This window comes from Stigmatopora argus, chromosome 8 (genome assembly GCF_051989625.1).
Source record: "Stigmatopora argus isolate UIUO_Sarg chromosome 8, RoL_Sarg_1.0, whole genome shotgun sequence".
In the NCBI taxonomy this organism is placed as follows: domain Eukaryota; kingdom Metazoa; phylum Chordata; class Actinopteri; order Syngnathiformes; family Syngnathidae; genus Stigmatopora; species Stigmatopora argus.
Window position 1 is genome coordinate 639,163 of NC_135394.1, and position 27,483 is coordinate 666,645.

The following is a 27,483-nucleotide window of genomic DNA, read 5'->3' on the forward strand; positions in this document are numbered from 1 at the left end:
ATTAGGAAAATATGGAAATGGAATGAACTATCCTTTCATGAAACACGTCATATTTCCTTAGATAAATGTGCAATTGACTTTTATCATTCACAAATAGGCATTGCAACGGATCCCACTGATTGTACAAAGGCACAAAACTTGAATTGGTACTGAAAAATATAGTCATGCACTTTAAGATTAAAAGAGACTTTTAATGAAAGGAATTTTTAAACCACTTACACATACGCATATAAAATCAAAATGTAATCTTTGCGTGCACTTTACAAACTAAGGAGAGTGATTTGAAATGTGTAATGAAGAAAGTTTCTGTCTCAGTGATGCAGCTTGTCTTCTACTCTGATGGAAAGAGTGCGCCCCTTAGCGGATAATCCGTGAATTGCAGCGAATTCAAAATATGAATTCCATGTCTTTGATGCATTTTTTCCACTTTCAAATGATCCTGCGGGCCTGATCGAACCTCCTTGGGGGCCGGTTCCGGCCCGCGGGCCGTAAATTTGACACCCCTGCCTCTAATGACTCGAGGGCTGCCAGGTGTGAGTCATTAGCCAGTGAGGAGTATTTAAGGCCACCAAGAACAGGACCACACTGCGGGATCGTCTGATCTGCTCACAGTGAGGTACGTACCTGCTTGTATTTTCTCGCCTGCCTTCGTTGATTTAAGACCTCTTGTTTTGCTCCCAGGATTCCGACTACGCTCGGCCTCCACGACCACGGATACGCCTAACGACACGCCGACGCCATCCCGACGCCATCCCCACGCCATCCCCTCTGGTGCCTGGCCTTTCACTTGGATCATTCTAATCAAGATTGGAGAAGCAGACTCCCAGCCCTCGCCTGCTTTGGGCTCTTCCACCCCCAATCAAAACAGCACGATCCTCTAACATGGACCCCGCGGGCGCAGGCCAGGCCCCCTCCGACCCAATTTGGCAGGTGGTGGAACAGCATACCCAAGCTATTGCGTACCTCTGTTCTAAGGTATCGAGCATGGCTGAGACCCCTGGATGACATACGAGCACTACTCAATTCTTTGCCTCATTCACCAAGTGCACAGCTAACCCCAGCCGCTCCCCTGGTAACACCGATATCGCCGCAACAGGGACCTAAGGCCCCCCTACGGTGGAGATCTCGGCGCATGCCGGCGCTTCCTGGTTCAATGGCAGTTGGTGTTTGAACAACCGAGCCTCACCCACACCTCGGACCGAGCCAAGATCGCTTACCTGATCGGCTGCCTTCGTGATGAGGCCCTAGCCTGGGCGAGCGCCGAATGGGAGAGGGGCTCCCGCATTTGTACCTCCTACGACTTATTGACCGCAGAGATGCGAAAGATCTTCGACCAGCCGGTGGGCGCTTAAGAGCTCTCAGACAAGGCGTCCGGAGCGTGGCAAAAGACTGGGTCGAATTCCGCATCTTAGCCGCCGAGAGTGCCTTTAATGACTCCGCCCTCCCTCCACGACGGCTGAATGTGGAGATGCGGGAGGAGCTGGCGATCCGAGAGGAACCAGGGTCCCTCGACGCGCTCGTGGAATTGGCCATCCGGATCGACAGCCAACTAGAAAGACAACGAGGGCAGCGGCAAGGTGACTCGCAGGTGGTCGCCATGCTTGGACTTCGGAGGAACGTGACCCCCGATCATAACAATGTGGTACAATGCAGGTGCTGTTGCCCGCCCGCCTGCATGAGCCAAAAGAGGATGAGACAGTTGAATCACGCATCACCTGGAGCAAAGTCACGAGGTCCCCCACGTATTTATTGACCTGCTCGACCGTGGCCCGTGTGAGCGTCAAAGATAATTTGGTGATGCAGAACAACTCGTCGGTCTCCACTATGCTCAATTGGGCTGAGCCGTCCAGCGAGGGAGAGTCGGACGAGAGCACCAAGTCATACCTGCGGAAGAAAACAAAAGAGAAAAAGACTTGTTGGGGTGCACATTCCTTAGGAGATGAAACAAAAGGAGGAGAACCTAGGGTACCTGGACTCGCTGGAACTCTGCGCGCTCCCACATTTCTCAAAATACTTGATCAGGGCTTCAGGAAATGACTCGAATTGAGCTTGAAGGCCATACCTCGCTTTTAAACTGCACACAAAAATCAAATCAAGGTGTTTTAAAATGACACACTGAATGGAATGGAATGGAATGGAATGCAATGCTGGTCAATTCTTCCCAGACAGACCTCGGGAGTCCTCTTGGCAAAGACAGCAGGAAAACATGAACGAAAGATCCGTCACATCCACCAATGTCACAATGAGATCCTTTAACCAAAAAGAACAATGTTAATGAACATGTGGTACAATGCAGGTGCTGTTGCCCACCCGCCCGCATGAGCCAAAAGAGGATGAGACAGTTGAATCACGCATCACCTGGAGCAAAGTCACAAAGTCCCCCACGTAATCTTCGTGGACTTGCTCGACCGGGGCCCGTGTGAGCGGCAATGACAATATGGTGACGATGGCAACCTCGTTGGTCATCATTAGGCTCAATTGGGCTGAGCCGTCCAGCGAGGGAGAGTCGGATGACAGCACCAAGTCATACCTGCGGAACAAAACGAAAGAGAAAAAGACTTGTTGGGGTGCACATTCCTTAGGAGATGAAACAAAAGGAGGAGAAGCTAGGGTACCTGGACTCGCTGGAACTCTGCTCGCTCCTACATTTCCCAAAAGCATTCATCAGTGCTTCAGGAAATGAGCCGAATTGAGCATGAAGGAGATACCTCGCTTTGAAACTGCACACAAAAATCAAATCAAGGTGTTTTAAAATGACACACTGAATGGAATGGAATGCAATGCTGGTCAATTCTTCCCAGACAGACCTCGGGAAGTCCTCTTGGCAAAGACGGCAGGAAAACATGAACGAATGATCCATGTCATCGTCTAATTTAACAATGAGATCCTTAAAGCAAAAAGAACAATGTTAATGAACATGTGGTCCAATGCAGGTGCTGTTGCCCCCCGCCCGCATGAGCCAAAAGAGGATGAGACAGTTGAATCACGCATCACCTGGAGCAAAGTCACGAAGTCCCCCAGGTAATCTTCGTGGACTTGCTCGACCGGGGCCCGTGTGAGCGGCAATGACATTATGGTGACGATGGCAACCTCGTCGGTCGCCACCATGCTCAATTGGGCTGAGCCGTCCAGCGAGGGAGAGTCAGATGACAGCACCAAGTCATACCTGCGGAACAAAACGAAAGAGAAAAAGACTTGTTGGGGTGCACATTCCTTAGGAGATGAAACAAAAGGAGGAGAAGCTAGGGTACCTGGACTCGCTGGAACTCTGCTCGCTCCTACATTTCCCAAAAGCATTCATCAGTGCTTCAGGAAATGAGCCGAATTGAGCATGAAGGAGATACCTCGCTTTGAAACTGCACACAAAAATCAAATCAAGGTGTTTTAAAATGACACACTGAATGGAATGGAATGGAATGCAATGCTGGTCAATTCTTCCCAGACAGACCTCGGGAAGTCCTCTTGGCAAAGACGGCAGGAAAACATGAACGAATGATCCGTCACATCCACTAATGTCACAACGTGATCCTTTTAACCAAAAAGAACAATGTTGATAAACATGTGGTACAATGCAGATGCTGTTGCCCCCCGCCCGCATGAGCCAAAAGAGGATGAGACAGTTGAATCACTCATCACCTGGAGCAAAGTCACGAAGTCCCCCACGTAATCTTCGTGGACTTGCTCGACCGGGGCCCGTGTGAGCGGCAATGACATTATGGTGACGATGGCAAACTCGTTGGTCTCCACTATGCTCAATTCGGCTGAGCCGTCCAGCGAGGGAGAGTCGGACGACAGCAGCAAGTAATGCCTGCGGAAGAAAACAAAAGAGAAAAAGACTAGTTGGGGTGCACATTCCTTAGGAGATGAAACAAAAGGAGGAGAACCTAGGGTACCTGGACTTGCTGGAACTCTGTTCGCTCCCACATTTCCCAAAACACTTCATCAGCGCTTCAGGAAATGACCCGAGGTCACACATGTGTAGTTTATTGCAACACCAGAACAACCGGACATAACACAACACTCCACTCCACTCCACTCCTGGCTCGATTGGTTTGATGCAGAGCTGTGTTCAGAGAGGCTGGCTATCTTGCACTTTCAGCCATGTTTGATGAATTGGATCCGGAAGTGGTTTCGCAACTTGACTTTGAAATGAAGGTCTAAGCCAGTGGATTCGAATTCTAATGCTCGACGACATACCTCCTCCGCCCGTGTGCGCCAGTTTGGATTTTAGGTTATTGTTCCTCAAACAATGACCGGAGTTCCGTCTTCTGCCTGTTTTTCAGAGTAGCAAACTGGCGCTGCAACTTCGCCACCATCTTGTGAGCCTGAGAACGTCAGATGGCGTCATTTTTCCAGTCCATAGTAGGTCATCAATCAAGCAGGGTTCCCACATTCAGACAAATGACAACTAAAACCACTACTAACCCTCGACGTTTCGTTCGACGGTAACCGCAGGCAATCCTGCACCTGCTCTAAGCGGACGCCCACGGTCTCCGTTAGCTGGTGATGTTGTTGCATCACCGTACGCTGCACCACCGACTGGTGCCGGATTGGCTCCTCCAAGCGGGTCTGCACCTATGACGTGGTCCCAACAGATGGTTTGTCAACAATCCACAAGATGGCATCAAGCAGGGTTCCCACATTCAGACAAATGACAACTAAAAACACTACTAACCCTAGACGTTTTGTTCGACGGTAACCGCAGGCAATCCAGCACCTGCTCCAAACGGACGCCCACGGTCGACATTGACTGATGTTGTCGCATCACTGTTTGGATTAAATTCCTTAAACAAGAACCTGAGTTCCGTCTTGTGGCTGGCGTGGAGAGCAGCAAACCTGCGCTGCAACGTGGTCACCATCCTGCGAACCTGAGAACGTCAGATGGCGTCATTTTTCCAGTCCATAGTAGGTCATCAATCAAGCAGGGTTCCCACATTCAGACAAATGACAACTAAAAACACTACTAACCCTCGACGTTTCGTTCGACGGTAACCGCAGGCAATCCTGCACCTGCTCCAAGCGGACGCCCACGGTCGACGTTAGCTGGTCATGTAGTTGCATGACCGTACGCTCCAGCACCGACTGGTGTTGTATTTTTTTTGCCAAGCGGGTCTGCACCTATGACGTGGTCCCAACAGATGGTTTGTCAACAATCCACAAGATGGCATCAAGCAGGGTTCCCACATTCAGACAAATGACAACTAAAAACACTACTAACCCTCGACGTTTCGTTCGACGGTAACCGCAGGCAATCCTGCACCTGCTCCAAGCGGACGCCCACGGTCGACGTTAGCTGGTCATGTAGTTGCATGACCGTACGCTGCACCACCGACTGGTGCCGGATTGGCTCCTTCAAGCGGGTCTGCACCTATGACGTGGTCCCAACAGATGGTTTGTCAACAATCCACAAGATGGCATCAAGCAGGGTTCCCACATTCAGACAAATGACAACTAAAAACACTACTAACCCTCGACGTTTCGTTCGACGGTAACCGCAGGCAATCCTGCACCTGCTCCAAGCGGACGCCCACGGTCGACGTTAGCTGGTCATGTAGTTGCATGACCGTACGCTGCACCACCGACTGGTGCCGGATTGGCTCCTTCAAGCGGGTCTGCACCTATGACGTGGTCCCAACAGATGGTTTGTCAACAATCCACAAGATGGCATCAAGCAGGGTTCCCACATTCAGACAAATGACAACTAAAAACACTACTAACCCTCGACGTTTCGTTCGACGGTAACCGCAGGCAATCCTGCACCTGCTCCAAGCGGACGCCCACGGTCGACGTTAGCTGGTCATGTAGTTGCATGACCGTACGCTCCAGCACCGACTGGTGTTGTATTTTTTTTGCCAAGCGGGTCTGCACCTATGACGTGGTCCCAACAGATGGTTTGTCAACAATCCACAAGATGGCATCAAGCAGGGTTCCCACATTCAGACAAATGACAACTAAAAACACTACTAACCCTCGACGTTTCGTTCGACGATAACCGCAGGCAATCCTGCACCTGCTCCAAGCGGACGCCCACGGTCGACGTTAGCTGGTCATGTAGTTGCATGACCGTACGCTGCACCACCGACTGGTGCCGGATTGGCTCCTTCAAGCGGGTCTGCACCTATGACGTGGTCCCAACAGATGGTTTTTCAACAATCCACAAGATGGCATCAAGCAGGGTTCCCACATTCAGACAAATGACAACTAAAAACACTACTAACCCTCGACGTTTCGTTCGACGGTAACCGCAGGCAATCCTGCACCTGCTCCAAGCGGACGCCCACGGTCGACGTTAGCTGGTCATGTAGTTGCATGACCGTACGCTGCACCACCGACTGGTGCCGGATTGGCTCCTTCAAGCGGGTCTGCACCTATGACGTGGTCCCAACAGATGGTTTGTCAACAATCCACAAGATGGCATCAAGCAGGGTTCCCACATTCAGACAAATGACAACTAAAAACACTACTAACCCTCGACGTTTCGTTCGACGGTAACCGCAGGCAATCCTGCACCTGCTCCAAGCGGACGCCCACGGTCGACGTTAGCTGGTCATGTAGTTGCATGACCGTACGCTGCACCACCGACTGGTGCCGGATTGGCTCCTTCAAGCGGGTCTGCACCTATGACGTGGTCCCAACAGATGGTTTGTCAACAATCCACAAGATGGCATCAAGCAGGGTTCCCACATTCAGACAAATGACAACTAAAAACACTACTAACCCTCGACGTTTCGTTCGACGGTAACCGCAGGCAATCCTGCACCTGCTCCAAGCGGACGCCCACGGTCGACGTTAGCTGGTCATGTAGTTGCATGACCGTACGCTCCAGCACCGACTGGTGTTGTATTTTTTTTGCCAAGCGGGTCTGCACCTATGACGTGGTCCCAACAGATGGTTTGTCAACAATCCACAAGATGGCATCAAGCAGGGTTCCCACATTCAGACAAATGACAACTAAAAACACTACTAACCCTCGACGTTTCGTTCGACGATAACCGCAGGCAATCCTGCACCTGCTCCAAGCGGACGCCCACGGTCGACGTTAGCTGGTCATGTAGTTGCATGACCGTACGCTGCACCACCGACTGGTGCCGGATTGGCTCCTTCAAGCGGGTCTGCACCTATGACGTGGTCCCAACAGATGGTTTGTCAACAATCCACAAGATGGCATCAAGCAGGGTTCCCACATTCAGACAAATGACAACTAAAAACACTACTAACCCTCGACGTTTCGTTCGACGGTAACCGCAGGCAATCCTGCACCTGCTCCAAGCGGACGCCCACGGTCGACGTTAGCTGGTCATGTAGTTGCATGACCGTACGCTGCACCACCGACTGGTGCCGGATTGGCTCCTTCAAGCGGGTCTGCACCTATGACGTGGTCCCAACAGATGGTTTGTCAACAATCCACAAGATGGCATCAAGCAGGGTTCCCACATTCAGACAAATGACAACTAAAAACACTACTAACCCTCGACGTTTCGTTCGACGGTAACCGCAGGCAATCCTGCACCTGCTCCAAGCGGACGCCCACGGTCGACGTTAGCTGGTCATGTAGTTGCATGACCGTACGCTCCAGCACCGACTGGTGTTGTATTTTTTTTGCCAAGCGGGTCTGCACCTATGACGTGGTCCCAACAGATGGTTTGTCAACAATCCACAAGATGGCATCAAGCAGGGTTCCCACATTCAGACAAATGACAACTAAAAACACTACTAACCCTCGACGTTTCGTTCGACGATAACCGCAGGCAATCCTGCACCTGCTCCAAGCGGACGCCCACGGTCGACGTTAGCTGGTCATGTAGTTGCATGACCGTACGCTGCACCACCGACTGGTGCCGGATTGGCTCCTTCAAGCGGGTCTGCACCTATGACGTGGTCCCAACAGATGGTTTGTCAACAATCCACAAGATGGCATCAAGCAGGGTTCCCACATTCAGACAAATGACAACTAAAAACACTACTAACCCTCGACGTTTCGTTCGACGGTAACCGCAGGCAATCCTGCACCTGCTCCAAGCGGACGCCCACGGTCGACGTTAGCTGGTCATGTAGTTGCATGACCGTACGCTGCACCACCGACTGGTGCCGGATTGGCTCCTTCAAGCGGGTCTGCACCTATGACGTGGTCCCAACAGATGGTTTGTCAACAATCCACAAGATGGCATCAAGCAGGGTTCCCACATTCAGACAAATGACAACTAAAAACACTACTAACCCTCGACGTTTCGTTCGACGGTAACCGCAGGCAATCCTGCACCTGCTCCAAGCGGACGCCCACGGTCGACGTTAGCTGGTCATGTAGTTGCATGACCGTACGCTCCAGCACCGACTGGTGTTGTATTTTTTTTGCCAAGCGGGTCTGCACCTATGACGTGGTCCCAACAGATGGTTTGTCAACAATCCACAAGATGGCATCAAGCAGGGTTCCCACATTCAGACAAATGACAACTAAAAACACTACTAACCCTCGACGTTTCGTTCGACGGTAACCGCAGGCAATCCTGCACCTGCTCCAAGCGGACGCCCACGGTCGACGTTAGCTGGTCATGTAGTTGCATGACCGTACGCTCCAGCACCGACTGGTGTTGTATTTTTTTTGCCAAGCGGGTCTGCACCTATGACGTGGTCCCAACAGATGGTTTGTCAACAATCCACAAGATGGCATCAAGCAGGGTTCCCACATTCAGACAAATGACAACTAAAAACACTACTAACCCTCGACGTTTCGTTCGACGGTAACCGCAGGCAATCCTGCACCTGCTCCAAGCGGACGCCCACGGTCGACGTTAGCTGGTCATGTAGTTGCATGACCGTACGCTCCAGCACCGACTGGTGTTGTATTTTTTTTGCCAAGCGGGTCTGCACCTATGACGTGGTCCCAACAGATGGTTTGTCAACAATCCACAAGATGGCATCAAGCAGGGTTCCCACATTCAGACAAATGACAACTAAAAACACTACTAACCCTCGACGTTTCGTTCGACGGTAACCGCAGGCAATCCTGCACCTGCTCCAAGCGGACGCCCACGGTCGACGTTAGCTGGTCATGTAGTTGCATGACCGTACGCTGCACCACCGACTGGTGCCGGATTGGCTCCTTCAAGCGGGTCTGCACCTATGACGTGGTCCCAACAGATGGTTTGTCAACAATCCACAAGATGGCATCAAGCAGGGTTCCCACATTCAGACAAATGACAACTAAAAACACTACTAACCCTCGACGTTTCGTTCGACGGTAACCGCAGGCAATCCTGCACCTGCTCCAAGCGGACGCCCACGGTCGACGTTAGCTGGTCATGTAGTTGCATGACCGTACGCTGCACCACCGACTGGTGCCGGATTGGCTCCTTCAAGCGGGTCTGCACCTATGACGTGGTCCCAACAGATGGTTTGTCAACAATCCACAAGATGGCATCAAGCAGGGTTCCCACATTCAGACAAATGACAACTAAAAACACTACTAACCCTCGACGTTTCGTTCGACGGTAACCGCAGGCAATCCTGCACCTGCTCTAAGCGGACGCCCACGGTCTCCGTTAGCTGGTGATGTAGTTGCATCACCGTACGCTCCAGCACCAACTGGTGTTCAATTTTCTTTGCCAAGCGGGTCTGCACCTATGACGTGGTCCCAACAGATGGTTTGTCAGCAATCCACAAGATGGCATCGAGCAGGGCCTTACCTCAGCCACGGTCGACATTAACTGTCCTTGTTGTTGCACCATCTTACGCTCTACTCTTGAAACTCTTCAAAAAAACTTTAGGGCCTCCAGCCGATTATATTGGACTGGATTCCGGGTCAATGGTTACGTTCACCGCCTTGATGAGCTGCTCACACATGACGGCGACCTCCATGGTCCAAGTCGCAGCCGAGTGCTCAAACTTCATCTGCAGCTGCGATAGGGTTAGGGTTTGACGCGCCAACTCTTCGGTCTTCTCAGAAAGCATCTAATGGCACATTAGGACATGGACTAGAAACAAAATCTCATCCTCATCCTCTCTGGGCAACGTCCAAGACTGCTGCTGCTGCTGCTGCTGCTGCTGCTGCCTTGAAGCATAACGGTGACTTCCATAACTTTTGTTGACTGCTCCTGCCTTGAAGCCATTGCGGGAAATATCCGTGACTCGTCCAAGGTCCACGTGAGGATTGCCGGTCGAAATTTAAACGCTTCCACTTCTTCTTCGTCTTCTCCTAGCGGTTTTGTTGGCAGTTTGCAAACAACTTCGTGGCTGTTTCAAATGAGCCACGCGAATGTCAATGGCTGTTACAGCGCATCTCTCTAGCAGTGTGCCGCAGCAACGCAAACAGTGTCCTCGACTGTGTGAAGAAGGTGTGAAGTTATGTGATATGTGTCATGTTTCATTTATTTTTTTATTATTATTTTATTTATGTTATTTTTTTTTTTTTTAATTATTATTAATAAAGCAACATACTTCACAATGTATCACTACGACTAACCAGGATGGATGATTGATCTTGCAATTTAGTCAAATGACATTTAAAAAAAGTAATACATAATATAATTTTATTTGTACCATAAAAAAGACAACAATTGAGAAAAGCATTGATAATAATCCGATTTAATTGTTATTACAACATTAATGGTGATAATAATAAGAATCCAAATGACAAGAAAGACAAGGCACCACTAAAACACTATCTTGATAACGCTAAACCTGAAGAAAGTTTTTTGAAGAATATTCTCGAACTGATTCCAAAACAAAAACCTTCATTTTGAGCTCCACAAAAGCATCTAAATCCAGCACCAAAGTTCCTCATATTTTTCCAATGGTATTTATAGTTTTTTTATTTTTACAGGGGAAATGACACTGGTTGTGTTAAATGTGTATACAGACAGAATGGGTCAAAAAATGAGGACAATGAAACACATGTTTTTCTGTTTGAAATGAAGTGTAGTAAAATTCGAAATAAATGTTCAAATGGAGATGTACTTTTGGTCTGCCTGGCCCCTGATTTGAATCAAATTGTGGAAAATGGACTAACATTGCATCATTGTCCAACGAAACCATATCGTAACGTACATTTGATGATATACAGGCCGAATTTTTGGAATGACTGATACTATGAAATGATGAATGCATTTTGAGGGGTATTGGGGGGTCATTGTGGGCGGGCGGGGCTGAAGGGCGGAGCAGACGGCGGGCGGGCGGCTCTCGTCACCCTCTTCGTCCTCTTGGCCACAGACAGATGTTAGCGAGTTAGCCTAGCCGCGCTGAATATCTGCAGGATACCCAGAAAAAAGCCACACAGGGAGGGCCGGGGAGAACATGCAAACACCACAGCGAAATGTCTGTCAGCGCCCACCAATGCCTCCCATTTGAAATGGATTGGACCTCTTGTAGACAATGAGATTTAAAAAAATCAATTTTTTCCACCCTCTGGCCAAGGTGGACCTTCCCACCAGTGTGTTTATCATTGGTAGACGTCCAAATTCATTTGAAGTGGGAGGCCGGCAGCAAACGAACATTGTTTTTGCCCTCCCACGTCAATTGGATCGGGAGTCTAGCACCCTCTAACCGCATCAAAGAAGCTTGTTATGACTTGATTTGAATGACAATGCATGGGAACGTCGCCCCTACCAAGATGGCCGACCGGAGGGCATTTACTAGGTAGGGCGCAAGAAATGTTTCTTCATATCGAACGGGGGAGGGTGGCCGGTTTTATAAACATGTCATTTATTCCCCGCCGCCCGCCCACGCCCGATGGCTTGGACGTCTCTGGCTGTCAAATGAGTCTTTAGAATTGTTTTTTTTTTTTTTTTTTCTGAGAGGAATCCTTCTGCCAATAATAATTGCGTCAAGTACATTTTTGAAAGGATAAAAAGGAAGAAGGAAAAAGCCCTGATTCGGTGTCATTTAAAAATGTAAACAAGAAGGCAAAAAAAATAAAGTCACCTGAGAAAATGACGCAGACGAGACCAAGCATGACGATCCACGTGAGCGACCAGTCGAGGGATTGACGACGAGCGGGCTTTGTCCTGCTTGAAGTGCAAGAAGAGCGTTTGACACCGCCCCCTCCTTCTCATCATCATCATCATCATCATCATCATCATCATCAGGAGGAGGAAGAAGAGGCCAAACGGGTCCTGTAGCGCCCTCTAACGGATGAGCACCGGAAGTGCCAGCATTAGGTGGACGTGTTTTGATTGACGGCTCGACGGTGGTTTGTTGTTGACACTTTTCTGGAGAAAACATTTTTCATGTTCGAAAGAAAAACGGGGAAGGGGGAAAACCACGTTTTTGGCAAGGAATGGCCAATTTATCTCATAATCATATTTATTTCATAAAGGGGAGCAATTCTTCAGAATCCACACCAAAAAAAAAGTTCATTCCCATTACCGATTTGATTCATTTTTCAGTGTATTTACAGAATGTGCGTGGCTACATACGTGCAGGAGGAAATAGAAAAATCAAGTTTTTTTTTGAGCCTTCAAATGCGAGGAGGTCAGGGGGCGGGGCTTCACCGGCACTGTCGGATCTCCTGGTAAGGCGAGCGGTACAGGCAGTAATGCTGAACCACAAAGAGCACGTCGAAGCAAACCGAGAAGAGACCCAAGCCGAACTTGGTGGGGTCGCCGAAGATCAGCTGCCATTCGTCTGCGGAAGAAAAAAAAGAAAAGAAAGAAAAACAGACTAAAATCATCCAAAACGGGCAAGCATCTGACTCCAAATTTGACGTCCCACGCCAACATCGGTTGAGAAATGAGTTTGAGTTTGATTGATTGAAGCAGATTTTGATGCAATTTCATGAATGGGAACGTTGCCCCATCCAACATGGCCGTTGGAAGACTTCAGATGAAGTCGTAAGTCGCTCGCTACTCAACTGAACTGACTTTGGCGCCAGGCGTCCAATCAAGCGGTGTCCAATCACATGAGTATTTGACTCGATAAAACAAGGGCATTGTCGTCGTATACAAAAAGTACAGAGGTAGCTAGCACTGGTTATGAAATGAATTGGATCCGGCGGAAGTGGTTTGGCAACTTGTTGAATTTGAAATGAAGGTCTAAGCCAGTGGATTCGAATTCTAATGCTCGATGACATACCTCCTCCTCCGTCCGTGTGCGCCAGTTTGGATTTTAGGTTATTGTTCCTGAAACAATAACCTGAGCTCCGTCTTCTGCCTGGAGTGGACAGCAGTAAACCTGCGCTTCAACGTCAACACCATCCTGCGAACCTGAGAACGTCAGATGGCGTCATTTTTCCAGTCCATAGTAGGTCATCAATCAAGCAGGGTTCCCACATTCAGACAAATGACAACTAAAAACACTACTAACCCACGACGTTTCGTGAGACGGTAACCGCAGGCAATCCAGCACGTGCTCTAAGCGGACGCCCACGGTCGACGTTAGCTGGTGATGTTGTCGCATCACCGTACGCTGCACCACCGACTGGTGCTGGATTCGCTCCTCCAAGCGGGTCTGCACCTATGACGTGGTCCCAACAGATGGTTTGTCAGCAATCCACAAGACGGCATCGAGCAGGGCCTTACCACAGCCGAGTGCTCAAATTTAGTCCGCAGCTCGTCGCAATGACGGACGGCTCGCTAATGACCAATAGGACATTTGACTCATTCATTTTGTTGTAGCTGTTTCATTTGGATATAGTATTACCACTGTAGGAGTAAAACTATGGTTGTTAACTCGATGACAATGAACAAAAGGTTTACTGTCTGAGTTTGTTCGACGGGACCAGACGGAGTTAAGGAATTAGGGATAGGTGCTAAAACTGCACGTCTAAGACTAGCGATAGCGAACTGGTTTGACTTCTCGATTCCGAGCGCAGAAGCGCCAACTCTTCGGTCTTCTCAGAAAGCATCTAATGGCACATTAGGACATGGACTAGAAACAAAATCTCATCCTCATCTTCTCTGGGCAATGTTAAAGGTTCATTCCAATTTGGTATCTTGACAGTGGACATAAAAACCCACCTGTTCTAAATCCTCCTGTGTCTTCGCCAATTGAACCTGCAGCCTTTCTGTTTCTGCCTGTGACATAAAGACAACATCATACATGTCAAGTGATACATTTTCCCAGTGTTTTATACCTTTTGTAATCATTTTAAATGGTGTACGCCGTATAACAACTTTTGTGCGAGAAAAAAATGGTTTTTAAAAAAGGGCCGTTATTTGTAAAAAACGCCAGCCCTTATTTTGAAAATGTGCTGCAGTTTCACTCCAAGCCAGCTAGGGTGTCCCGAGCAATGTGTTCATGAACATGTGGTCCAATGCAGGTGCTGTTGCCCGCCCGCCCGCATGAGCCAAAAGAGGATGAGACAGTTGAATCAAGCATCACCTGGAGCAAAGTCACAAGGTCGCCCACATATTCTTCTTTGACCTCCTCGACCTTGGCCCGTGTGAACGGCAATGACAATATGGTGCCGCTGGCAAACTCGTCGGTCTTCATTAGGCTCAATTCAGCCGAGCCGTCCAGCGAGGGAGAGTCGGACGACAGCACCAACTCATACCTGCGGAACAAAACGAAAGAGAAAAATACTTGTTGGGGTGCACATTCCTTAGGAGATGAAACAAAAGGAGGAGAAGCTAGGGTACCTGGACTCGCTGGAACTCTGTTTGCTCCCACATTTCCCAAAAGCCTTCATCAGCGCTTCAGGAAATGAGCCGAATTGCGCATGAAGGCCATACCTCTCTTTCAAACTGCACACAAAAATAAAATCAAGGTGTTTTAAAATGACACACTGAATGGAATGCAATGCTGGTCAATTCTTCCCAGACAGACCTCGGGAAGTCCTCTTGGCAAAGACGGCAGGCAAACAGGAAAGAACGATCCGTGTCATCGGCTAATGTAACAAGGAGATCTTTAAAGCAAAAAGAAAAGGTCAATCAATAGACACATTGCTTACCACTCCCAGAAAGCCAACACACATTTTATGTCCAAGAAGAATTCTAATTTTATTTGCAAAATGTTTGAGTAATGATTAAAAATAAATAATAATGATACAGTACAGACGCTCCCCTACTTACGAACATTCGACTTACGAACAACGGTACATACGAACATGTCTGCAAATTGCGTTTATGTCGAAAAATGTGAGTCACTTCGATTTTGTATTGCGCGCCTTTTTCCGAGTAGTGCTTCTTTCCGCCGCTAATACCGACGACGCCTGGCGCTGAGAGCGCTCGGCTCACCCAGCATCCACCTTCCTCTGCCCAGTTCGTTGCAGTGCGCAAGTTGCGCAAGTGCGTGACATATCTCCAGTGCGCAAAGAACCTTTTTCATTTTTATCATGAAATATCTCGTGCAGCCATTATTCAATATGGTTGGTGAAAAGCGAAAGGCTTCTAGTGAAGGAGATGCAAGCCATTTCATTTGAAACCAGTGGCAATAATAACGAAGCTTGATGCGCGTGAGAAAGTGGTGAGCGTTGCACGGGAATACAACTTGAATCGTTCCACCGACCGTCAGTACCATTTATAAACAGAAAGATGGAGCAGCAGGACCCAAATATTGAACGTTGCACAAAGTTTGCAAATCAATTGAATGATGCCATACAGTGCTACCGCATCATTTATGATGAAAAAAAAGAAGAAAACGGTGCAATCGTCGTTAGCTCGCTTCTTTCGGCCACTTTCTAATACATACATTTCTCTCTCTATACAGTAGTGTACATATTCTCTTCATTTTATTAAATGTTTTTTTTTCAGTACAAACCAATGCGTGTTACTTATACAAGCCTTAAACATACAAATGCACTTATATTTACCTTCAATATACTTATATCGGCCTTAAAGATAAATGATAATACAAAATATAGCACTGAATCAACTTACCAACTATTTCAACTTATGAACAACCGCTCGGAACCTAACTCCTTCGTTCGTAAGTAGGGGAGCGTCTGTACATGCTATTTCCATGTGTAACACAAATTTGGCCACAAGACATCGATGGTTTAAATTGAGGTTGCAATGTCACTCATTCTCAACAATGAAGACTTTTCTCATGGCACTTTTATTTAACATGAAGACAGTAAAGCACAGGATTTTTGATAGATTTGAAAAAAAAAATGCTGTACTCACGTGTTTTTGAGGATCACTTGTGCTCGGCTGATGTCCCATGGTGATGCGGAGGTGTTTTGTTCTGTAAGTATAAAGGACTGTTTTCAGGGTTGATACAAGCAACTTCTGCAGACATGTAGACATTTTGAAATTGGCATCGAATTGACCAGCCACAAATGTTAAATGTGTCAGTATTTTGTTGTCTACTAATACCTTTGACTAGAATTAGACTAGACACAGAATTCTTAACGGTTAAATAGTCCAAGAAATTGAAAGGTTACCGAGTTTCTGCGTGTGATGACAAGTAGGCTTTTGTGTTGTGGTAATGACGACATGGCCTATGGCCGATTATCATTATGATTATTATTATTATTAATGATTGGAATCCCCCGTATTAAGCAATAGAAAAGCGTACAAATGCAACGCGGCACATATTTACTCACATACTAGGGTGCACGTAAAAGTGTTATGGTCGCGCCGCGTTGTCGTGACGCGACCGTGAATGTATTCGGACCCATAGCTCCTTAAATAACGAAACAGGAAATGATTTAATCATTTCCTGTTTCGTGTGAAAGGGGAATGCGTGTGCGCATATCATGCTTAAAGCATGACAATATTAGCAGTTGACGATGGCGTTTTCGTCTGCTACCAGTGACCGAGACGATCCGGATTACAGCCGAAATGCGTCAAACGAGATCCGTTTTACAAAAAACGTACTTAAAAAAAAATCCCGTACAAAAGTTGTTATACGGCGTACACAATTTGAAATGATCAAAAAACGTATAAAATAAGGGGAAAACGTATAAGTTGACAGGTATGCGGGGAATAGTCACCGCCATTACTTAGACACAGAATTCTTAACGGTAAAATAGCCCCGGGGACTAAATTGACAGGTCAAAACTTGACTATCTTTGCTAAAATGAGCCGAATTGAGCATGAAGGCCATACTTCGCTTTTAAACTGCACACAAAAATAAAATCAAGGTGTTTTAAAATGACACACTGAATGGAATGGAATGCAATGCTGGTCAATTCTTCCCAGACAGACCTCGGGAAGTCCTCTTGGCAAAGACGGGAGGAAAACCGGAAAGAATGATCCGTCACATCCACTAAGGTAACAATGAGATCCTTAAAACAAAAAGAAAAGGTCAATCAATAGACACATTGCTTACCACTCCCAGAAAGCCAACACACATTTTATGTCCAAGAAGAATTCTAATTTTATTTGCAAAATGTTTGAGTAATGATTAAAAATAAATAATAATGATACAGTACAGACGCTCCCCTACTTACGAACATTCGACTTACGAACAACGGTACATACGAACATGTCTGCAAATTGCGTTTATGTCGAAAAATGTGAGTCACTTCGATTTTGTATTGCGCGCCTTTTTCCGAGTAGTGCTTCTTTCCGCCGCTAATACCGACGACGCCTGGCGCTGAGAGCGCTCGGCTCACCCAGCATCCACCTTCCTCTGCCCAGTTCGTTGCAGTGCGCAAGTTGCGCAAGTGCGTGACATATCTCCAGTGCGCAAAGAACCTTTTTCATTTTTATCATGAAATATCTCGTGCAGCCATTATTCAATATGGTTGGTGAAAAGCGAAAGGCTTCTAGTGAAGGAGATGCAAGCCATTTCATTTGAAACCAGTGGCAATAATAACGAAGCTTGATGCGCGTGAGAAAGTGGTGAGCGTTGCACGGGAATACAACTTGAATCGTTCCACCGACCGTCAGTACCATTTATAAACAGAAAGATGGAGCAGCAGGACCCAAATATTGAACGTTGCACAAAGTTTGCAAATCAATTGAATGATGCCATACAGTGCTACCGCATCATTTATGATGAAAAAAAAGAAGAAAACGGTGCAATCGTCGTTAGCTCGCTTCTTTCGGCCACTTTCTAATACATACATTTCTCTCTCTATACAGTAGTGTACATATTCTCTTCATTTTATTAAATGTTTTTTTTTCAGTACAAACCAATGCGTGTTACTTATACAAGCCTTAAACATACAAATGCACTTATATTTACCTTCAATATACTTATATCGGCCTTAAAGATAAATGATAATACAAAATATAGCACTGAATCAACTTACCAACTATTTCAACTTATGAACAACCGCTCGGAACCTAACTCCTTCGTTCGTAAGTAGGGGAGCGTCTGTACATGCTATTTCCATGTGTAACACAAATTTGGCCACAAGACATCGATGGTTTAAATTGAGGTTGCAATGTCACTCATTCTCAACAATGAAGACTTTTCTCATGGCACTTTTATTTAACATGAAGACAGTAAAGCACAGGATTTTTGATAGATTTGAAAAAAAAATGCTGTACTCACGTGTTTTTGAGGATCACTTGTGCTCGGCTGAAGTCCCATGGTGATGCGGAGGTGTTTTGTTCTGTAAGTATAAAGGACTGTTTTCAGGGTTGATACAAGCAACTTCTGCAGACATGTAGACATTTTGAAATTGGCATCGAATTGACCAGCCACAAATGTTAAATGTGTCAGTATTTTGTTGTCTACTAATACCTTTGACTAGAATTAGACTAGACACAGAATTCTTAACGGTTAAATAGTCCAAGAAATTGAAAGGTTACCGAGTTTCTGCGTGTGATGACAAGTAGGCTTTTGTGTTGTGGTAATGACGACATGGCCTATGGCCGATTATTATTATGATTATTATTATTATTAATGATTGGAATCCCCCGTATTAAGCAATAGAAAAGCGTACAAATGCAACGCGGCACATATTTACTCACATACTAGGGTGCACGTAAAAGTGTTATGGTCGCGCCGCGTTGTCGTGACGCGACCGTGAATGTATTCGGACCCATAGCTCCTTAAATAACGAAACAGGAAATGATTTAATCATTTCCTGTTTCGTGTGAAAGGGGAATGCGTGTGCGCATATCATGCTTAAAGCATGACAATATTAGCAGTTGACGATGGCGTTTTCGTCTGCTACCAGTGACCGAGACGATCCGGATTACAGCCGAAATGCGTCAAACGAGATCCGTTTTACAAAAAACGTACTTAAAAAAAAATCCCGTACAAAAGTTGTTATACGGCGTACACAATTTGAAATGATCAAAAAACGTATAAAATAAGGGGAAAACGTATAAGTTGACAGGTATGCGGGGAATAGTCACCGCCATTACTTAGACACAGAATTCTTAACGGTAAAATAGCCCCGGGGACTAAATTGACAGGTCAAAACTTGACTATCTTTGCTAAAACAACAATAAGGACCTCAACAAGTATGCTTTTTTTTCCGATTACCTGTCGTTGCAGCCTTGAGACCTAACGGTGACTTCCATAACTTTTGTGGACTGCTCCTGACTTGACGCCATTGCGGGAAAAATGTGTGACTCGTCCAAGGTCCACGTGAGAAATGCCAGTTGAAATTTAAGCGCTTCCACTTCTTCTTCTTCTTCTTCTTCTTCTTCTTCTTCGTGTTTCTCTTCTTTGTCTCCTCCTAGCGGTTTTGTTGGGAGTTTGCAAACAAGTTCACAATGTATCACTACGACTAACCAGAATGGATGATTGATCTTGCAATTTAGTCAAATGACATTGAAAAAGTAATACACAATAATACTATGTATTTATTTGTACCATAAAAAAGACAACAATTGAGAAAAGCATTGATAATAATCCGATTTTATTGTTATTACAACATTAATGATAATAATAATAAGAAGAATCCAAATGACAAGAAAGACAAGGCACGACTAAAACACTACCTTGATAACGCTAAACCTGAAGAAAGTTTGGCTCTGATCCGGATAGTCTCGGTCGGTCACTGGTAGCAGACAAAAACATGATTGTCGATTGCTAATGGTGTCAGGCTTTGAGCCTGACATGCACCCGCGCGTCAGTCACTACTGCCCTTTTCACTATAGAAATATAGACAGTGTCAGTAAGCAATGTACATAGACAGTAGTCAAGGTGAATAATGTGGTTTTATTTGTGTGTTTTTTGTGTGTGTCGGTCTGTTGTGGTGTGGATCTTTCACTCTCACAGTGGAACATTTTTGCTCCGTGTCTAACTTTTCCGCCAGCCCTTATTTTGAAAATGTGCTGCAGTTTTACTCCAAGACAGCTAGGATGTCCCGAGCAATGTGTTCATAAACATGTGTGTCAGGCCCCAGACGAGATTGGTGGCTGGTTGCGCCCGCCACCCAACCACAGGTCCTGCCTCTAATGCAGGGCTGTCAAAGTCATTTGGCATGGTGGGCCACATACGGCGGCCTAGGGAGATGTCAAGTGGGCCGGACCATTAAAATGATACCATGCTCTGCTATAAATAACCCAAATATCATGTCTTTCCTTTGTTTTGGTGTAAAGAAGCACAAGAACATTAGGAAAATATGGAAATGGAATGAACTATCCTTTCATGAAACACCTCATATTTCCTTAGATAAATGTGCAATTGACTTTTATCATTCACAAATAGGCATTGCAACGGATCCCACTGATTGTACAAAGGCACAAAACTTGAATTGGTACTGAAAAATATAGTCATGCACTTTAAGATTAAAAGAGACTTTTAATGAAAGGAATTTTTAAACCACTTACACATACGCATATAAAATCAAAATGTAATCTTTGCGTGCACTTTACAAACTAAGGAGAGTGATTTGAAATGTGTAATGAAGAAAGTTTCTGTCTCAGTGATGCAGCTTGTCTTCTACTCTGATGGAAAGAGTGCGCCCCTTAGCGGATAATCCGTGAATTGCAGCGAATTCAAAATATGAATTCCATGTCTTTGATGCATTTTTTCCACTTTCAAATGATCCTGCGGGCCTGATCGAACCTCCTTGGGGGCCGGTTCCGGCCCGCGGGCCGTAAATTTGACACCCCTGCCTCTAATGACTCGAGGGCTGCCAGGTGTGAGTCATTAGCCAGTGAGGAGTATTTAAGGCCACCAAGAACAGGACCACACTGCGGGATCGTCTGATCTGCTCACAGTGAGGTACGTACCTGCTTGTATTTTCTCGCCTGCCTTCGTTGATTTAAGACCTCTTGTTTTGCTCCCAGGATTCCGACTACGCTCGGCCTCCACGACCACGGATACGCCTAACGACACGCCGACGCCATCCCGACGCCATCCCCACGCCATCCCCTCTGGTGCCTGGCCTTTCACTTGGATCATTCTAATCAAGATTGGAGAAGCAGACTCCCAGCCCTCGCCTGCTTTGGGCTCTTCCACCCCCAATCAAAACAGCACGATCCTCTAACATGGACCCCGCGGGCGAAGGCCAGGCCCCCTCCGACCCAATTTGGCAGGTGGTGGAACAGCATACCCAAGCTATTGCGTACCTCTGTTCTAAGGTATCGAGCATGGCTGAGACCCCTGGATGACATACGAGCACTACTCAATTCTTTGCCTCATTCACCAAGTGCACAGCTAACCCCAGCCGCTCCCCTGGTAACACCGATATCGCCGCAACAGGGACCTAAGGCCCCCCTACGGTGGAGATCTCGGCGCATGCCGGCGCTTCCTGGTTCAATGGCAGTTGGTGTTTGAACAACCGAGCCTCACCTACACCTCGGACCGAGCCAAGATCGCTTACCTGATCGGCTGCCTTCGTGATGAGGCCCTAGCCTGGGCGAGCGCCGAATGGGAAAGGGGCTCCCGCATTTGTACCTCCTACGACTTATTGACCGCAGAGATGCGAAAGATCTTCGACCAGCCGGTGGGCGCTTAAGAGCTCTCAGACAAGGCGTCCGGAGCGTGGCAAAAGACTGGGTCGAATTCCGCATCTTAGCCGCCGAGAGTGCCTTTAATGACTCCGCCCTCCCTCCACGACGGCTGAATGTGGAGATGCGGGAGGAGCTGGCGATCCGAGAGGAACCAGGGTCCCTCGACGCGCTCGTGGAATTGGCCATCCGGATCGACAGCCAACTAGAAAGACAACGAGGGCAGCGGCAAGGTGACTCGCAGGTGGTCGCCATGCTTGGACTTCGGAGGAACGTGACCCCCGATCATAACAATGTGGTACAATGCAGGTGCTGTTGCCCGCCCGCCTGCATGAGCCAAAAGAGGATGAGACAGTTGAATCACGCATCACCTGGAGCAAAGTCACGAGGTCCCCCACGTATTTATTGACCTGCTCGACCGTGGCCCGTGTGAGCGTCAAAGATAATTTGGTGATGCAGAACAACTCGTCGGTCTCCACTATGCTCAATTGGGCTGAGCCGTCCAGCGAGGGAGAGTCGGACGAGAGCACCAAGTCATAACTGCGGAAGAAAACAAAAGAGAAAAAGACTTGTTGGGGTGCACATTCCTTAGGAGATGAAACAAAAGGAGGAGAACCTAGGGTACCTGGACTCGCTGGAACTCTGCGCGCTCCCACATTTCTCAAAATACTTGATCAGGGCTTCAGGAAATGACTCGAATTGAGCTTGAAGGCCATACCTCGCTTTTAAACTGCACACAAAAATCAAATCAAGGTGTTTTAAAATGACACACTGAATGGAATGGAATGGAATGGAATGCAATGCTGGTCAATTCTTCCCAGACAGACCTCGGGAGTCCTCTTGGCAAAGACAGCAGGAAAACATGAACGAATGATCCGTCACATCCACCAATGTCACAATGAGATCCTTTAACCAAAAAGAACAATGTTAATGAACATGTGGTACAATGCAGGTGCTGTTGCCCACCCGCCCGCATGAGCCAAAAGAGGATGAGACAGTTGAATCACGCATCACCTGGAGCAAAGTCACAAAGTCCCCCACGTAATCTTCGTGGACTTGCTCGACCGGGGCCCGTGTGAGCGGCAATGACAATATGGTGACGATGGCAACCTCGTTGGTCATCATTAGGCTCAATTGGGCTGAGCCGTCCAGCGAGGGAGAGTCGGATGACAGCACCAAGTCATACCTGCGGAACAAAACGAAAGAGAAAAAGACTTGTTGGGGTGCACATTCCTTAGGAGATGAAACAAAAGGAGGAGAAGCTAGGGTACCTGGACTCGCTGGAACTCTGCTCGCTCCTACATTTCCCAAAAGCATTCATCAGTGCTTCAGGAAATGAGCCGAATTGAGCATGAAGGAGATACCTCGCTTTGAAACTGCACACAAAAATCAAATCAAGGTGTTTTAAAATGACACACTGAATGGAATGGAATGCAATGCTGGTCAATTCTTCCCAGACAGACCTCGGGAAGTCCTCTTGGCAAAGACGGCAGGAAAACATGAACGAATGATCCATGTCATCGTCTAATTTAACAATGAGATCCTTAAGCAAAAAGAACAATGTTAATGAACATGTGGTCCAATGCAGGTGCTGTTGCCCCCCGCCCGCATGAGCCAAAAGAGGATGAGACAGTTGAATCACGCATCACCTGGAGCAAAGTCACGAAGTCCCCCAGGTAATCTTCGTGGACTTGCTCGACCGGGGCCCGTGTGAGCGGCAATGACATTATGGTGACGATGGCAACCTCGTCGGTCGCCACCATGCTCAATTGGGCTGAGCCGTCCAGCGAGGGAGAGTCAGATGACAGCACCAAGTCATACCTGCGGAACAAAACGAAAGAGAAAAAGACTTGTTGGGGTGCACATTCCTTAGGAGATGAAACAAAAGGAGGAGAAGCTAGGGTACCTGGACTCGCTGGAACTCTGCTCGCTCCTACATTTCCCAAAAGCATTCATCAGTGCTTCAGGAAATGAGCCGAATTGAGCATGAAGGAGATACCTCGCTTTGAAACTGCACACAAAAATCAAATCAAGGTGTTTTAAAATGACACACTGAATGGAATGGAATGCAATGCTGGTCAATTCTTCCCAGACAGACCTCGGGAAGTCCTCTTGGCAAAGACGGCAGGAAAACATGAACGAATGATCCATGTCATCGTCTAATTTAACAATGAGATCCTTAAAGCAAAAAGAACAATGTTAATGAACATGTGGTCCAATGCAGGTGCTGTTGCCCCCCGCCCGCATGAGCCAAAAGAGGATGAGACAGTTGAATCACGCATCACCTGGAGCAAAGTCACGAAGTCCCCCAGGTAATCTTCGTGGACTTGCTCGACCGGGGCCCGTGTGAGCGGCAATGACATTATGGTGACGATGGCAACCTCGTCGGTCGCCACCATGCTCAATTGGGCTGAGCCGTCCAGCGAGGGAGAGTCAGATGACAGCACCAAGTCATACCTGCGGAACAAAACGAAAGAGAAAAAGACTTGTTGGGGTGCACATTCCTTAGGAGATGAAACAAAAGGAGGAGAAGCTAGGGTACCTGGACTCGCTGGAACTCTGCTCGCTCCTACATTTCCCAAAAGCATTCATCAGTGCTTCAGGAAATGAGCCGAATTGAGCATGAAGGAGATACCTCGCTTTGAAACTGCACACAAAAATCAAATCAAGGTGTTTTAAAATGACACACTGAATGGAATGGAATGGAATGCAATGCTGGTCAATTCTTCCCAGACAGACCTCGGGAAGTCCTCTTGGCAAAGACGGCAGGAAAACATGAACGAATGATCCGTCACATCCACTAATGTCACAACGTGATCCTTTTAACCAAAAAGAACAATGTTGATAAACATGTGGTACAATGCAGATGCTGTTGCCCCCCGCCCGCATGAGCCAAAAGAGGATGAGACAGTTGAATCACTCATCACCTGGAGCAAAGTCACGAAGTCCCCCACGTAATCTTCGTGGACTTGCTCGACCGGGGCCCGTGTGAGCGGCAATGACATTATGGTGACGATGGCAAACTCGTTGGTCTCCACTATGCTCAATTCGGCTGAGCCGTCCAGCGAGGGAGAGTCGGACGACAGCAGCAAGTAATGCCTGCGGAAGAAAACAAAAGAGAAAAAGACTAGTTGGGGTGCACATTCCTTAGGAGATGAAACAAAAGGAGGAGAACCTAGGGTACCTTGACTTGCTGGAACTCTGTTCGCTCCCACATTTCCCAAAACACTTCATCAGCGCTTCAGGAAATGACCCGAGGTCACACGTGTAGTTTATTGCAACACCAGAACAACCGGACATAACACAACACTCCACTCCACTCCACTCCTGGCTCGATTGGTTTGATGCAGAGCTGTGTTCAGAGAGGCTGGCTATCTTGCACTTTCAGCCATGTTTGATGAATTGGATCCGGAAGTGGTTTCGCAACTTGACTTTGAAATGAAGGTCTAAGCCAGTGGATTCGAATTCTAATGCTCGACGACATACCTCCTCCGCCCGTGTGCGCCAGTTTGGATTTTAGGTTATTGTTCCTCAAACAATGACCGGAGTTCCGTCTTCTGCCTGTTTTTCAGAGTAGCAAACTGGCGCTGCAACTTCGCCACCATCTTGTGAGCCTGAGAACGTCAGATGGCGTCATTTTTCCAGTCCATAGTAGGTCATCAATCAAGCAGGGTTCCCACATTCAGACAAATGACAACTAAAACCACTACTAACCCTCGACGTTTCGTTCGACGGTAACCGCAGGCAATCCTGCACCTGCTCTAAGCGGACGCCCACGGTCTCCGTTAGCTGGTGATGTTGTTGCATCACCGTACGCTGCACCACCGACTGGTGCCGGATTGGCTCCTCCAAGCGGGTCTGCACCTATGACGTGGTCCTTACAGATGGTTTGTCAACAATCCACAAGATGGCATCAAGCAGGGTTCCCACATTCAGACAAATGACAACTAAAAACACTACTAACCCTAGACGTTTTGTTCGACGGTAACCGCAGGCAATCCAGCACCTGCTCCAAACGGACGCCCACGGTCGACATTGACTGATGTTGTCGCATCACTGTTTGGATTAAATTCCTTAAACAAGAACCTGAGTTCCGTCTTGTGGCTGGCGTGGAGAGCAGCAAACCTGCGCTGCAACGTGGTCACCATCCTGCGAACCTGAGAACGTCAGATGGCGTCATTTTTCCAGTCCATAGTAGGTCATCAATCAAGCAGGGTTCCCACATTCAGACAAATGACAACTAAAAACACTGCTAACCCTCGACGTTTCGTTCGACGGTAACCGCAGGCAATCCTGCACCTGCTCCAAGCGGACGCCCACGGTCGACGTTAGCTGGTCATGTAGTTGCATGACCGTACGCTCCAGCACCGACTGGTGTTGTATTTTTTTTGCCAAGCGGGTCTGCACCTATGACGTGGTCCCAACAGATGGTTTGTCAACAATCCACAAGATGGCATCAAGCAGGGTTCCCACATTCAGACAAATGACAACTAAAAACACTACTAACCCTCGACGTTTCGTTCGACGGTAACCGCAGGCAATCCTGCACCTGCTCCAAGCGGACGCCCACGGTCGACGTTAGCTGGTCATGTAGTTGCATGACCGTACGCTGCACCACCGACTGGTGCCGGATTGGCTCCTTCAAGCGGGTCTGCACCTATGACGTGGTCCCAACAGATGGTTTGTCAACAATCCACAAGATGGCATCGAGCAGGGTTCCCACATTCAGACAAATGACAACTAAAAACACTACTAACCCTCGACGTTTCGTTCGACGGTAACCGCAGGCAATCCTGCACCTGCTCCAAGCGGACGCCCACGGTCGACGTTAGCTGGTCATGTAGTTGCATGACCGTACGCTCCAGCACCGACTGGTGTTGTATTTTTTTTGCCAAGCGGGTCTGCACCTATGACGTGGTCCCAACAGATGGTTTGTCAACAATCCACAAGATGGCATCAAGCAGGGTTCCCACATTCAGACAAATGACAACTAAAAACACTACTAACCCTCGACGTTTCGTTCGACGGTAACCGCAGGCAATCCTGCACCTGCTCCAAGCGGACGCCCACGGTCGACGTTAGCTGGTCATGTAGTTGCATGACCGTACGCTGCACCACCGACTGGTGCCGGATTGGCTCCTTCAAGCGGGTCTGCACCTATGACGTGGTCCCAACAGATGGTTTGTCAACAATCCACAAGATGGCATCAAGCAGGGTTCCCACATTCAGACAAATGACAACTAAAAACACTACTAACCCTCGACGTTTCGTTCGACGGTAACCGCAGGCAATCCTGCACCTGCTCCAAGCGGACGCCCACGGTCGATGTTAGCTGGTCATGTAGTTGCATGACCGTACGCTGCACCACCGACTGGTGCCGGATTGGCTCCTTCAAGCGGGTCTGCACCTATGACGTGGTCCCAACAGATGGTTTGTCAACAATCCACAAGACGGCATCAAGCAGGGTTCCCACATTCAGACAAATGACAACTAAAAACACTACTAACCCTCGACGTTTCGTGAGACGGTAACCGCAGGCAATCCTGCACCTGCTCTAAGCGGACGCCCACGGTCTCCGTTAGCTGGTGATGTAGTTGCATCACCGTACGCTCCAGCACCGACTGGTGTTCAATTTTCTTTGCCAAGCGGGTCTGCACCTATGACGTGGTCCCAACAGATGGTTTGTCAGCAATCCACAAGATGGCATCGAGCAGGGCCTTACCTCAGCCACGGTCGACATTAA

At 47.7% G+C, this 27,483-nt stretch overlaps 2 protein-coding genes across 2 annotated transcripts; both read right to left on the reverse strand.

Annotated features, from left to right (window-relative positions):
* Window positions 1-859: 859 nt before the first annotated feature.
* LOC144078982 (uncharacterized) lies at window positions 860-12,614 on the reverse strand. Its single transcript, XM_077607485.1, has 4 exons — window positions 12,486-12,614; window positions 11,917-12,119; window positions 2,995-3,166; window positions 860-877 (listed from the first exon to the last, which is right to left on the reverse strand). The coding sequence occupies exons 1-4, from the start codon at window positions 12,612-12,614 to the stop codon at window positions 860-862; spliced, it is 522 nt and encodes a 173-aa protein (XP_077463611.1).
* Window positions 12,280-21,283, reverse strand: LOC144078983 (spindle assembly abnormal protein 6 homolog). Its single transcript, XM_077607486.1, has 11 exons — window positions 19,321-21,283; window positions 18,379-18,439; window positions 17,082-17,161; window positions 16,052-16,116; window positions 14,758-14,836; window positions 14,571-14,675; window positions 14,314-14,485; window positions 13,950-14,006; window positions 13,297-13,446; window positions 13,066-13,196; window positions 12,280-12,618 (listed from the first exon to the last, which is right to left on the reverse strand). The coding sequence occupies exons 1-10, from the start codon at window positions 19,389-19,391 to the stop codon at window positions 13,104-13,106; spliced, it is 933 nt and encodes a 310-aa protein (XP_077463612.1). The 5' UTR covers window positions 19,392-21,283; the 3' UTR covers window positions 12,280-12,618; window positions 13,066-13,103.
* Between the last annotated feature and the right edge of the window lie 6,200 nt (window positions 21,284-27,483).